The sequence below is a fragment of the Pocillopora damicornis genome, chromosome 12 (assembly GCF_964200805.1).
Source record: "Pocillopora damicornis chromosome 12, jaPocDami1.2, whole genome shotgun sequence".
NCBI classification, from domain to species: domain Eukaryota; kingdom Metazoa; phylum Cnidaria; class Anthozoa; order Scleractinia; family Pocilloporidae; genus Pocillopora; species Pocillopora damicornis.
The window spans coordinates 19,688,303-19,702,991 of record NC_142681.1 but is presented as its reverse complement, the minus strand read 5'-3'; the positions used below and the strand labels follow the sequence as shown (position 1 = coordinate 19,702,991).

The 14,689-nt window shown below is 39.1% G+C and overlaps 3 protein-coding genes across 4 annotated transcripts in view; 1 reads left to right on the top strand and 2 right to left on the bottom strand.

Annotated features, from left to right (window-relative positions):
• The window catches only part of LOC113680982 (sphingomyelin phosphodiesterase), a 12,824-nt gene extending 7,445 nt beyond the window's left edge, over positions 1-5,379 (bottom strand). Inside the window, exons 1-2 of the mRNA XM_089190398.1 lie at positions 4,298-5,379; positions 3,245-3,368 (exon numbers count right to left, since the gene is read on the bottom strand). Coding sequence (XP_089046524.1) covers positions 3,245-3,368; positions 4,298-4,762 — 589 coding nt within the window. The 5' untranslated portion in view covers positions 4,763-5,379. The remainder of the gene's footprint in view (positions 1-3,244; positions 3,369-4,297) is intronic.
• Positions 5,380-5,465: 86 nt separating this feature from the next.
• Positions 5,466-8,652, top strand: LOC113680985 (perlucin-like protein). Of its 2 annotated transcripts, none has more exons than XM_089190401.1 (4): positions 5,466-5,689; positions 6,522-6,923; positions 7,225-7,356; positions 8,456-8,652. In XM_089190401.1, exons 1-4 carry the CDS (start codon positions 5,611-5,613, stop codon positions 8,506-8,508), a joined length of 666 nt encoding a protein of 221 aa, XP_089046527.1. In that variant the 5' UTR covers positions 5,466-5,610; the 3' UTR covers positions 8,509-8,652. The 2 variants fall into 2 exon arrangements, with proteins under 2 accessions (XP_089046527.1, XP_027053839.2); XM_027198038.2 differs by lacking the exon at positions 8,456-8,652 and adding an exon at positions 7,772-8,226 and having other exon boundaries at positions 5,469-5,689.
• Positions 8,653-8,684: 32 nt separating this feature from the next.
• On the bottom strand, positions 8,685-13,966 carry LOC113680981 (organic cation transporter protein). The gene is made up of 9 exons (XM_027198034.2): positions 13,300-13,966; positions 12,162-12,308; positions 11,793-12,073; positions 11,440-11,679; positions 11,188-11,322; positions 10,757-10,842; positions 9,465-9,573; positions 9,196-9,268; positions 8,685-9,098 (listed from the first exon to the last, which is right to left on the bottom strand). The coding sequence occupies exons 1-9, from the start codon at positions 13,651-13,653 to the stop codon at positions 8,832-8,834; spliced, it is 1,692 nt and encodes a 563-aa protein (XP_027053835.2). The 5' UTR covers positions 13,654-13,966; the 3' UTR covers positions 8,685-8,831.
• Between the last annotated feature and the right edge of the window lie 723 nt (positions 13,967-14,689).

Sequence of the window (14,689 nt, the reverse complement as noted above, 5' to 3'; positions counted from 1 at the left end):
TTTGAGGATCTTTCAAGATCCTCAAGGATTTAATGAGGATCTTTTAAAGACCTTCCAAAGATCCTTTCAAGGATCCTATTAAGATCTTTGCAAGGATCCTTAAGGATTTGATCAGGATCTTACAAGGATCCTACTCAAGATCTTTGCAAGATCTTTTCAAGGATCCTTCAAGATCCTCAAGGATTTAATGAGGATCTTTTAAAGACCTACAAAAGATCCTTTCAAGGATCCTGTAAAGATCTTTGCCAGGATCCTTAGGAATTTGATCAGGATCTTACAAGGATCCTTAAGTCAAGATCTTTACAGGATCTTTTCAAGAATCCTTCAGGATCCTCAAGGATTTAATGAGGATCTTTTAAAGACCTTCAAAAGAATCTTTTAGGGATCCTGCTAAGATCTTTGCTAAGATCCTTAAGAATTTGATTAGGAGTTACAAGGATCCTAGTCAAGATCTTTGCATGATCTGTTCTACAATCCTTTAAGATCCTCAAGGAATTGAAAAGGATCTTCCAAATATCTTTAAAAGATTCATTTCATGATTTTGTACAGCTCTTTGTAAGGATCCTTTTTGAATTTAATGTGGATCTCAAAGGCAACTTTGTCAAGATCTCTACCACATCTCTGCATTATGAATTAGGTTCCTTTGAAATCCTCAAGTAATTTCAAACATAACAAAATTGTAAATTGAGGGCTCACTGTTTTATAATTTAAACACAACAAGGAATTTTCGCAGAAAATTATTGTGCAATGAGTGTAATGAAGGTTACCGCATAGCAAGGTCATGTTCAAGGCTTTCGGGAAACTTTGTGACTACTTACATGACAACAAATAGTGTTTTTCCATTCTGGGATAGGAATTTATACGCGCCGAGATTTTTAACGGTCGCATAAAAACATAAGAAGCTCGTTGTTACGGCAAATATCATCGACAATGGTCAGAACTAAAGGGAAAATGTACACAGAAATAAAGGTAAAGGAAAGGCGTTTTCTGGAGTTCAGAAACAAGCGAAAAGAGACAGAAACAACCGAAATCGTCAATCAAACTCCAAGCAGGTCTCGCGATTGCTCTGACTCTGGGGCTGAATGAAAAGAATTCATTGGTACTTCTGGAAAGAAAATGAAGATGCCATCCTCGCCTAATGATTCTTACTCTGAGCTCTTGGAGAGTGAGGATGCAAATGATGTGTTACAGGGACAAGGATACAGGCTTATCGATCTAGAGAGATTCTCCTCGACGCTCACTGAAGGACATGTTTCTGAAGAAGGTGTGAATTTACTTGGTTCTGTGTAACCAACTTAAAAAGCTCTTTTAGAGGTTGTCATATGAATTCCCGAAAACACTTATTTTGTACCTCAGGATGTATTAGTTCAATTAATCTGAAGTTTTCAGGGCTGTATCCTCTTACTGAGTTGAGTTGGATAAGCTGACAGTTTCTCTATAAGCTGAATTTTAAGTAAGATGTTGTGGAATAACTCACCTAATAATCTCGGTGAACTTTGAATGGGCATTGTGCCCATAATATAAACGACTCCAAAAGTTCCTCAGCTCATCCAAAAGAACGACCCTAGTACTTTGTTTTGACACTAAAAACACTTGATTTCATGCAATCTTTGTGCAGTTATCTTTTCTCAAGTTTACCTGGGTTTTTCACACCATGTGGTGGACAAATTGATCTGATGTCAAATAACAAATTAGTTTAGGGCAACATATTAGTTATATTCAGTATGTGTGATTCCTAAGCTTTCCTTTGGTATATAGGTTAATATGGTTCAGAAATATAGTCATTGAAGTACTCTTGTTTGCCTTTTTTTTATGTTTACCCCCTCTGTAAGAGTAGTCTGAGTCTGGTCATAGTCTAGTCCTAGACAAGTTTAACACATATATTTTGGTCTTCTTATCTTTGAGCTGGACTGTTGCCAGATTTTCTGGAAAACGAAAATCTTAGTACTAACCTAAAGCCTGAACAGAAATAGTGTAGAAGTAGTCCTACTAGAAGAGGATGGGTAATTCTCGTTTAGCAATAAAAAAAAGTTTTATCTTCATTGTTTTATGTTTGGTTCAATTTTTCTTTTTAACTTAGTATGAGGATTTAAGTATGCTTAATTTCTTGTCAAAATTTCAAAGGTTCTATAACATTCTTGCTAAGATCTTCAACGATCTTCCATTTCCTTGCCAGGATCTTCATGGTTCACTGACATTCTTGTCAAGATCTTTAAGGATTTTCAAATCTCTTGCAAAGATCTTTAATTTGGCTGTCAAAATCTTCAAGGATCTTTCTTTTTTATGCCAAGATCTTCAAAGATCTTTCAATTTATTGCCAAGATCTTTAAGGGTCTTTTATTTTCTTTCCAAGATCTTTAAGGATCTTCAAAATTTTTAAAAAGATCCTTGAAGATCTTGGCAAGAAAATGAGAGATCCTCAAAGATCTTAAAAAGAATTTAGAAGATCCTCAAAGAATTTTCAAAGATCTTTAAAGGATCTTCAAAGTTCATGTAAAGATCTTTGAAGATCCAGACAAGATCTTGACAGGAAAATGAAAGATCCTTAAAGATCTTGTCAAGAAAGTCAAAGATCCTCAAAGATCTTGGCAAGAAAATGAAAGATCCTTGAAGATCTTGGCAAGAAAATGAAAGATCCTTGAAGATCTTGGCAAGAAAATGAAAGATCCTTGAAGATCTTGGCAAGAAAATGAAAGATCCTTGAAGATCTTGGCAAGAAAATGAAGGATCCTTGAAGATCTTAACAAGAATTTTGAAGATCCTCATGAAGATCTTCAAGAGGATCCTCAAAGGTCCTCATGAAGATCTTGTAAGATCCTTAAAGATCCTTGAAAGATTTTCACCAGGGTTTGAGACTAATGGTGCCAAATCACATAATCAACTATTAATAACCCTTAAACTCCCATGAGTGACCAAGACAGAATTTCTCCTTAAAATATCAATACAATATCATCCAGATGAATAATGAGAATAAAGAAAAATGTCAATTTGAGTTTAATAAGTTGATCCAGTAATAAATTCTCTGAATTAACATTAAAAGAATTGTATGGTTGACAGTAAGGAGAAATACAAATTTGATAGGGGAGTTGAAGGGTTAAATTTCATGTAGGTTATGCTACAAGTAAAATTGATTTTCATACTATACAAAATAGTAAACTTACTCAGCATTCACTTATCTCATCTTTAAGAGATTGGTTGGAACTTAGCTGTAGCAATCATCAGTATAAGAAATACCACAACATACCTGGAGGCTTATCATTTTTGCGACAACACAGAGGCTCACCACAATCAGGGTCACTCCCTTCTTGATACAAGTGATCAAGATGAACATCAGAAAAGTGTAACACACGGGAAACTGGTGAGCCAGGCTAAAAACAAACAATAACCTTTCACTCAGCAATCTCTCCCATCATATTTCTAACTGAAATAACCCTTTCATTCTTGAGTGATCAGCAGTTGATTTCCCTTCACAAATTTACCCTGGTATTTAATACATAATAAAAATTACATATATTAAAGGTGGCTTCTTTCAATAACCACCAACTGCCAACCTTCTCTTGTTACTTGAAAGAGAAACAATGCAAGACAGGGTTTTGAAGCTACATACATATGTGTTAGAGCCTCATGCCAGTCACTGCATAGCATGTTTAGTTACATCAGGCAAAATTTTTAAAATGTATTTTGACCTTGTTTGACTAAAATCTCTGTCTTGAGTACACAGTTAACTGAAATCTCACAAAAAATTTAATTAATTTTCCCAATATCTGTTCAAAGGGGTCGGTATCTCTAGCTAATTATAAATCCATGGTAAATCCTTGATATTAATTTTAGTGTGACAATTCTCTATGTTTTCAGAAGATCAGGCCATTTTACGTACGAAACTTTCAGGGTTTCTAATGTTGCCCGAAGTCGTATAGTTAATGTATGTAGTGCAGAATAAATTTTGTAACGCTAAATTTCTACAAGTAGGTGAATCTTGTTTTGAACGATGGGTTAAGTAAGCGGCGCATCTGAACAAGTCACAAGACGAAGATTTGTTTGTCACATGACCAACATATCAGTTTACTTTTTTTGAACATTTACTTGCCTGTTCAGCCTTGCAAAATCAAACAAAGGCAAGGTTTGGGAAAAAGTTTAAGGCTTTCATACCCCTAACCTTTATTAAAATTTAGCGTGAAATAGAAATTGTGAGACGTAATTCTTAATCACGACGAAACCAAAGTTAAGAGAGTGTAAACAGAAACCGTCACAGAGAAATATTTCACAACTTAAGAAATTAGGAGGTAGAAAAACCAACCTTTGGAGGAGGAACAGGTTTAACTGGCGGCTTATTTCCAGGCACGGTTAAATTCCAAAATTCCCCAAGATCTCTGGCATGAGCGCACGAAGGACCTAACAGACTTCCACAAAGTTCAATGGGATCGAGAAACGCTTTGTCGGCGACTGTCAATACTTCGTTTCGAAACTCTGAGATAACATCGGTACAAACTCGTGAATCCTCTATATTCAGTTCCTTGCATAACAAACGTCCTTCATATACCACGTCCGCCTCGATTTTGTTTGTTAAGAGCGCAATTTGAGCGACAAACGCCAATAGTTTACAAACTGAACAAAGACCAGTTGACAATATTCTGTTTCGTACGTCGCTTTCTAAACGCATCACCCAAGATGTGAAACCATTTTCTTCATGAGCCGGTTTTGAAAACGAATTCAACACGAAACAAATGAGAAGAATAAAAACTAGACATAATTTCGACGCCATCACCGTCCAAGAAAGCGAAAGATGATAAAGCTCCTTCCCTGTGTACAATTGAAATGATATGACGTTTATAACGTGGGAGTGGCGGAGGTGCGGTGATCGTATGATTGAGCACGTGACTCTTGCAATTATGCGCCCGCACTAAGGTACTCTCTGCGCATTGCTCCATAAGGAAGCTGCAACAAATTACTTAATGAAATTAATGCTTCCTCTTGGGAAACAACAAATTAATGTTTCGAAAATATCCCTCTCTTTACTTTGAAAGTGAAAAAGTGCAAGAAAAAAGTGGCAGAAAATCCTGTGGAAAGAATTTCCAAGTTTCGCTTTGATGAATTTCAAATATCTAGCTTTGTTTCAGCTGAAATATGGCGTTTGTGACCTGGTGTCTGTTGTTATTCCCCGTGCCTTCCTTCATAACCCTGTCTAGCAGGGAAAGGTGCGGCTTCGGAGGACTGGGACTTGGAATTGATTCCGATGCAAAGTTTCTCTATCAAATCAGTCGTGGTGATGTTGAGAGTGCGGGCAATTCTTGGAAACAATTTCAAAACGATACCGGGGACAGAAAGCATTTTCAAATTTAAGATGATTGGCGTAAACGAGGCTTATTTCGTTTAATCAGATGCACCACGTTAACGACCTCATTAGCGAATGATAAATAAGCTGCCTCCACCTGATTCCTTATTAGGCATACAACACCTGTCAAAGGGTAAAATAAGATATCCCTTGCCAATTTTTTTATTTTGACAGAAAACAAGCAATTTTGAAAGCCGCATCTTCCACGACGCAGGAAAACAGCAGTCATGAACGCATCCCTTCATTTTTAACACTGAGGCTATAAATACAACAAGATCATGATGAATTTTAAGAATATCGTTGGAATTGCTATAATACTGCATGCAGCAGGGATATTTTGCTTAAACAAGCAACTAGGTAAGTAAGTTGCTTTATTTAGATACCTGCTTATACCTCAGCTTATGCGTATTGCTTCACGTGAGATCAGTAAAGAAACGGAATATTCCTGTCGACAGGTACCCGTCATTGATAAACGCATGCATATTTTTTGTTTAAAACAAGGTCTACTTTAGCAAATGCCTGTCAACAGTGTCGTTTCTTTAAGTTTTGATCGTTTCCTCGATGCTAGAACGCGAATAACTAAGTGTCATTAGGCTTAAAATCCTTCTTAAATTTGACGGACCGGCAAGATAAATTGGGATCAATAGTCGTGTTAGAAGGCGTATATCCGAAACATTTTTAATTCCAACAGGTCGAACGTTCTTTAACAGCTGGTAAAATGATTTTACTATTATCCCAACAAAAACATGAGGTATATAAAAGAACCGCTACATTAGGGCATAAGTGCGGACGGTTGAGTTTATTGACAAAATGTAGAAACGCAACACGTGCTAATTCTCAGGTCTTCGAAAGTAAGGTGTCGAACTAGAAGGCAAACAGCAACAAGAAGCAATAATGTGCTTCCGAAAGAAACAAGTTTCTTTAATATGGCCCTTCCATTTGATTAGACGTTCATGGACATAAATTGAGTCATTTTAACAAAATATAAAAGGAATCTTCGTTCGACTTAACTGAAATCGGTAAGAAATAGAGTAGCTTCTCCAGCCGTATGAGCACGCTGTCAATACGACCAGCCCTTTATCTTTTAAATCTGGGTTTCTCAAGAGCGTTGCATCTATCTGCGATGCTCACTTATTACCCCCACGCTCTCCGAATATTGATCACGGTTTTCTTCGAATAATTCCAAAAGGTTGTCCGAAAAACTGGAAAAGATTCGAGAAGTCATGTTACCTATCACCAAAGTCATCCCTCAACTGGCGCGCTGCTGTTTTCAACTGCAGTAAATATAATGCTCACCTGGTCACAGTCTCCAATGCAAGAGAAAACTCTTTCCTGATTCGAGAATTCGTCATTACGCAACAGCACAGCAGGCATTTTTGGCTCGGTTTACATAGAGCACCTTCCGATCCTTCGAAGTGGTTGTGGGTCGACGCATCCCCTGTGACATTCCGGGACTGGTACTCAGGGCAGCCTGACAATTATCGCCAAGAAGAGTTTTGTGGAGAGATGTATGTCCTTGAAGTTCGCAACGGTGTAGTGAAATGGAATGACTTAAACTGTTCCCGGAGTTCAACTTTCATTTGTGAGAAAGGTGAAGATGTAAACTTCTCTATTTAAGTAATAACCCATCTCCATGACAACAGTCGGAATGAATACCTACAAGAAAGCTTACCCAGTCGGTTATCCAACCAAATCACAGGATTTGTTTTTTCTTGCACTTTTCATGGAGCCAGTCACGCATGTCAAAGGCCGAGTTCACATGCAAGACTCTCGCCTTAGACATTACCAAATAAATGAATACTTAACAAAACAATATCTTGATAACCTTCCAAAGTAAAAGGAAAATGTTATTTCCAAGGAGGGTCAACTCCTTTCCTTTTTTTTCTCAACAGAACTACTCGCTTTGCCTTCGTGTACAGAGGACAACGGTGGCTGTCAACATTTTTGTTCCTCATCGAATGATCGTATAGTTTGTACGTGTAAAGATGGATTCATCTCTGAAAAGAATGGAGCGGTATGTGTTGGTGAGTGCTCATGTAGATAGCCTCGATCCGTCACTATCTAAAGTTATTAGTAAGCCCTCTATAAAGAAGAGTTGGCTCTAATGAAATTGTCGTTTGTCTTGCTATACGCAATATTTTAGATGATTATACACCCCTTTCCGTATTAAGATCTTCTGTGTAAAAGAGTTCAGAGAGCACACTGTAGTTTTCAGGGATGTCGGCGGTTTTAAAACAATTTGTACTCCACGATAAGAACGTTCAGTCTTCTCAGAGCCTTGGAGAGAGAGAGAGAGTAGAAACGAACAGCGACGTGCATGACCCCGCACGTAGGCGGCGTGAGAGTTAAGAAGAGCGTGTTTCTGACAACAGAGGGTAAAGGAATATCGCAAATTTCCTCTAGGAACGTTTGCTTTTTTTTCCCAAAAATCTCTTGCAGATCCTAAGATTTATTGGTCACAAGAAATTCAACACAAAGGCAACAGCTCGTTTAATGTGGCTCTACTCGTCATGCAGCTGGTATCACTTATTCTTCTCCTTCCAATGGCGCTGGTTCTAGTGTCGTTCTACAGAATAGTTTCAAAGCAAAGAAGACGAGCAAACACCCAATTTCATTCCGCAGTGGTAAATTCATCACTGTCTCAAGATGAAAGCTTCGGAAACCAGAATACCCGGCTTACTAACGCAACATATGAAAACAGTGGCATCAGTGATAATGTTTAGTTAGTTGAAAGATTAACACATCTTGAATGATAATGAATCTTAATGATATGTTTGTATGGTTATCCAAAGCTATAAGTCACCTCATACGATATTTAGGGAATATTTTAGGTGTATGATGTAGTTCAATTCTTTCGAGTTTCAATTCATGTGGGAAATAAAATGGGAAGACTACTTGTTTTTTTTTCTTTTTCCATCGCCAAAATTTTGACTACCACCCGCTTTCGATGCTCAGGGGATCATTCACAGTTCATCTGATTTTGTCGATTTTACGACCATTTGCATACTATACATTACGATATAATAGAAACGCGATCGATTCACCCACCACCTCTTCCAAAGCTATCTGCCGAGCCCCACACCATGTTGTAGTCCAAGCTGATCCCATATTTTTGCCCCACAGACCTCTCTCACGCATGTCTTCGCCTTACACGTCCAACCATTCCCGAAGGTTAGAGATTTCTAGCTCATTATATGCTGAACGAAAAATAAACGCACTTGCTGGTTGCACAAGGCGTTTTCCTTTCGTGTTGGGCCATCACCACAGAGTTAGCGCACTTTAACCTGACATAAAATCATCGCATCGGTAGCGAGACTTAATCCAAACGTACTTTATTCACACAAAACACATTAAATGCTCATTTTAAAGGAACTCTGCCCTTTTCAGTTTATTTTTCTCATTCGGTGGATTTACCTTTCTACATATGTGAGGCAATTTTGCACGTCACAAAGTATCATGGACACTTCTTTATAAGCAAACTACGCTCTGTGCCTTTGCACTACACCTGACTTTCAACATCGCAGAGTTTCTGTCCTTCCTCTTCTCCGGTGTTGATTTTTTTCGACCCTGCGTTTGATTTCTTGGGCCCAGGCTGCCTGCAGCAATAAATCTTGTAGTCCTCAGGCCAGGCCTCCGCCTGTTCCACGGTTTGGGGCATGGGACTGAAAAGCGTCTCAGGCAGCCATAGACCCACTATGCCAGCGGTTACTCCAAGTATTCCGAAGATGACCAGCGGAAGCGTTTTATTAAGATTGGGAAGGTCCGCCTAGAGGAAGAGGTGATATAATTTTAGCAATTAAAACCCCGAAACTTTGGGATTGCTATCCTTGTTGTTAAAAGGTTACGGATGATAGATATCTTACCAGTAGAACTATGTAAGGTGCCAATATTGCTCCAATACGGGCCATCATGGAGGAAACGCCCACAGCTGTGTTCCTGAAGATATATTTATATTTTATATTTTAACAAATAGAAAACTGAAAGAAGAATCACTTGGTGCAAATGCGGATCGCAAAGAAAAACACTTGTGGGGACGAAATTTCAGTTTTCACAAATAGCTTATTTCATTTGTTGCAATTAGATTTCATTTATCGCACGAAAAGGGTAGGCGTTGTATTCACTTGTCACGTACCTGATAACTGTCGGGAAAAGCTCGGCAGTGAAAACATAGATGGTCAGAAAAGTGGATAAGATACAGAACTTGCCGATCATGGCCAGAGTTGTGATCACTTCTTGATATTCTGAGAATAACGACTAGGAGTTAAGTTCTGATAGTCATAAACTGTCTGACTGACTAGCTGTTTGACTGACTGACTGACTGACTGACTAATTGAACAAGTGTTGACTGACTGGCTGACTGACCGACTGACTGTCTGACTGACAGAACGATTGTCTGACTGACTGACTGTCTGACTTTCTGATAGATTAAATGATTGCCTGAGTGACTGACTGACTGACTGACTGTCTGACTGACTGTGTGGCTGATTGACCGACTGACTGTCTGACTGGCTGAATGAGTGTCATGACTGTCTGACTTTCTCACTGACTGACTTATTGTCTGAATGACTGACTGACTGACTGACTTACTGCCTTACTGATTGACTGTCTGACTGACTGCAACTGACAGACTGACCAACTGACTGACTGTCTGGCTGACTGACCGACTGATTGCCTGACTGTCTGACTGACTGACTGTCTTAGAGTCTGACTGACTGAATGACTAACTGATTAACTGACTGAATGAGTGTCTGACTGACTATGTGACAGACTGTGTGGCTGACCGACTGACTGTCTGACGAGCTGAATGAGTGTCATGACTGTCTGACTTTCTCACTGACTGACTTATTGTCTGAATGATTGACTGACTGACTAACTGTCTGACTGACTGCAATTGACCGACTGACAACTGACTGACTGTCTGGCAGACTGACCGACTGATTGCCTGACTGACTGTTTGACTGACTGACTGTCTTACAGTCTGACTGACTGAATGATTAACTTTTTGACTGACTGAATGAGTGTCTGACTGACTGTGTGACGGACTGTGTGGCTGACTGACTGACTGACTGTCTGACTGACTGACTGAGTGTCTGACTCATTGACTGAACGACTAAGTGTCTGCCTGACTGCCTTTTCCCGCCTGACTGACAGCCTGTCTGTCTAATTGACTGACGGACCGATTGACGAACGAACGATGGAACGAACGAACGGAAAGATGGATGGACGGGCAGAAGTTTGAACAGATGGATAGACTAATAAACGAGAATGACTGTCTGACTGGCTAACTGATTCAACTAGTTTTTTGGTAAGGAAACTGTCATACTGACACTGCGGGCAGCGAAGTGAAAAAGATTAAATTAGTGGTTTTTAGATCAATATCCTCGTCTGCAGGAAATTCAACAACCTACCATTCACCCCTCTTACCAGCTTTGCTTGGAACAGCTAACACCAGCATGCCGGCAACTCCGCCAATTAGCATGAAGGCACAATACGGAATGCGGCGACCAAACCTATCAAAACATTGAGTTATATAACACAACTGAACCATCTCTAAATGCTTCAAGGACGTTTCTTTTTTGGACACGTCGATAAGGCACACATTGACGATAGAGTCAGTTTGTTTCCGGATCGTCTTTTCCCATTACTACTGATCGGAGAGCTTTCCTGAACAGTTTGTTGACCCTTGTCCAAAAGAAGGATCTGAGAAGTGTATTTAGGTTTAGTTGATACATTATTCTTAAAAACAGCAAGAAAAACCAAAATATATTGTTCTAGGACATCATTTCACCTCATTATTTTCAAAACATTTTGTTTTGCAACCTCTAGAGTCCTTTTCGTTTATCAAATGTTCTTACCTCTGAAGACAAAACCAGGCCAACAATGCACTAGGTAACTCGATGATAATCAACATGAAAAAGTTCAGGTACATGTCTCCAGCGAGATTCTTCACATTCAAACTCAGTCCAAAGTACACCAGAGCGTTAACAAACCTAAACGTCAAAACAAAACACAAAATGAATTGATCTAAGCGTATAAACACACCAAACAACCGAAACACACATAAAATAATCGACAAAACAAATTATCTTTCTATCGTCTTTTCTCACCAATTGAAACAGCAGATGATAATTCTCTTTCTCAGTTTTGGTGTCCTAACCAAATCACAAGTCCCATATTTTCGGGTGTCATTTTTCCTGACATCAGCTTTCCTTACTTCCGAGATCATGTGCCTCAGCTGTTTAGGGTCAACGGAGACGCCATTTTTGGTAGCGTACTTCATGAGCAGGCCATGAGCCTCATCCAGACGATTGTGAGCGACAAGCCAGCGCGGAGATTCAGGAATCCACCTTTTTCGCATTAAGACAAAGTGATACGGTTTTAGTTGGCTTACAAAATGACAGTTAAGGTTCACAACTTGATATAATTTCCTATGTTCACTTTCAAGGAATAAGAGACTTACCACCAGAAAAGGAGCAATAGGACCCCTGGTACCGACACTGCTAGCATCAGATGTCTCCAGTCTCTCATGAGGTATGCCAGTAAAGCTAAAATGGCGTAACCCACAGTCATGAAGATGTTGCTGACAAACCCTGCAGCAGTCCTATTTGACGTAACTGACAGCTCCATGCAGTAAACGAAGCGGGAGAGTAGACAACCAGCGGCAGCGGCTCCCGCACCGACTCGGAACAAGGCGAAAAGAGAGAGGCAGTCTGCAACTGCAGAGACGGTGCCACATACGGCCTGAAATTGGGATAAGCGTAAATTATTTCCTTTTTTTATGATAGATTGTGAAACGAGTAACCACGTAGTCATTGCGCGATGCACTCACCAGGATGGCGATACTGAGGAAAACAGCGACCCTTCGTCCCAAATGATCAGATATGCTGCTAAAAGCATAGGAGCCAACGAGAAGTCCTGCCAAGTATGCTGCTTGAGTCAACGCTTTGAGATGATTTTTATCACAAATCAACCCCCACTGAAAAAAAAAATAACAAAAAATAAATAAATAAATAAAAGCGATCTTTTTTCAAAAGCAAGTCTTTCTTTTGTCGTGTCTCATTTTCAGTAGAACGGACTTGCAATATGATATCAAGACATTATTCAGCAAACAGAATAGACACATCAGGAGCCTATGGGCTCCTGACATATCCATCGGTCTGAAGGCGAAAATCCAAATTCTTTAATATAATTTCAGAGGAAAGGTGCGGCTAGAATGGGAAATTAGTGAATAATAACAATAACAGTTCTTCAGAGAAATTCCACAAGTCTAAATGCGTTTGCAAATTAAGCAATAATTGGACATGAACATTGTAAATAAACTTAAACATAGCGTTTAAAAGCCCCAACTGGCAGGAGCCAGGAGGAAGACCAGTTGGTTAAATACAAAAGCGCAAGCCAAGGATTCTTAATTCAGAGCAATCGAGAACAAATCCAGAGAGTAGCAGGGCGGAGGGCTTGAATATGGGACGACAAGCTACAAGACCAGCGGGCTTACCCCACTGCCTAAAATTTGACCATGGACACCCTGGAGGTCAAACGCTTAATTATTCTTGGGATTTCTGACTGTCTGTATATCATCTATGCGTCGTTTATTGTTTCGTGCACTCAGACTTGCAAACGTTAATACTAGATACACTCAACACTTTACAACGGTACTCCAAAAAAGGTGTTTAGTGGGGAAAAGTCGTATGAAATGAATATAACCAATTATTTTATCAAAAGTGGCTTTTTCAAAACATTGCTGTTATAGAGGGCGTGCGTGTGTGTGTGTATGTTAATTAAAACCGATATTATATAGGTAAATATTGGATAACACCCAGTTAGAGTCTATGAGGGAAATATCAAATCACGGGGTAAAAATCTAGCTTCCTTTACTTTTAAATATTTAAATACTTCTATAGCATACAATCTCACCAAAAGACTATATTTTCAAGGGTAGTAATTGTTATAATCTTCTTTAAACTAACCTCAGAGACGGCACTTGTATATTTACCCTTGAATTCATATTCGGTGCAATTGGCACAACATTTGTCGATCTCGCAATTAGAACTGTTCATGGTAGTGCTCGAGGCGACACACTGGAAAGGCGGAGACGCGCCATAAAATACAAGCACTAGTTGTTGAAGGCCGATAGGTACCGTCATCAAGCACATAAAGGCGTACAACAGCATCGGATAACGACCGAATCCGCCGACCAGACGGAGCAAATCGTCAAATTCGTAATTCTCCTTTAACGATGAATTTGCATCGGCTTGGAAGTCATTCGTATCGCGACTCTTGTCAAGGCTGCTACTATTCTTTTTGTCACCAGTCGTTTCCATTGTATTACGAATCACAGAGGGCTTACTCACATCGACATGTAACGAGTTTCAGGAAAATTGCCAAAGAAAGAGACAACTCTGAAAACTGAGGATTTGGATGTCACGTCAGACAGTCTTATATTAGTGACAAGTGTAACCTAAAACTGAACGTGCCAGAGAGTTGAATCAAGAAGCTATACTTATGTCAGCGTAGCAAACATTACATGTCATCGTAAAATTAACAAAGAAAATTAAAATGTGGTACACTGTTGATTTTGCCTCTGCAGTTGAATCTATTAGTCACGCAATGCAAATTAAAATCAGACTTTCCTATGATGTCACGCGACATGGTATAGTGTCAGGATTACCAAGAGCAAGCATGGTTAAACGCAACTCACAACTTCCTTAAAGTGCTAGCCTGTTCAGACGTTCAATCAGTGAAACGAAGCGCAAGAGTAGCGGAGGAGTGACAAAAAAAAGACAAAAAAAGAAAAACCGCGAGGATTGGGTCGGGTCGTGCAATGAATAGCTTTTCATGGAATTACTTGAATTGTATAATTTATGCGTGTAGAGCATAAAACACGCTTTTCAACACGTTTTCATGGCTTTTATAAAGGCACAGCCATTTTCGTTTTCACCTTTGTTTAATAATGCGTTATCCTGAATATGGCATGAAGAAATAAACTGCCAGCCGTTTCCATAAATCATAATAATTTTAACATGGTACCGAAACGGACCATAAGACAATGGTTCGTAATGCGTGTAAGAGTTTTGTATTAACTGCTGTTCAAAGGTTCAAAGGCTATTCTTTCACGCATAACTGGAAAAACGAAGATTATTAAAAGGAAAGACACATTGGAAACGTTTAATTTAAGAACTAATTTGCAGAAAAGTATCTGAGTTAGATCTTACACTGTTTTATTTTATACATCATTCACTGCAATAAAAGTTTTGAAAATTATCTCTTATCTGTTAGAAGATAACATTCCTTTGGAATTTCTTTTATCTTTGTTCCTTTTTGGAAGAGATTTTTCAGCGAGTGAATACAATGCCCCGG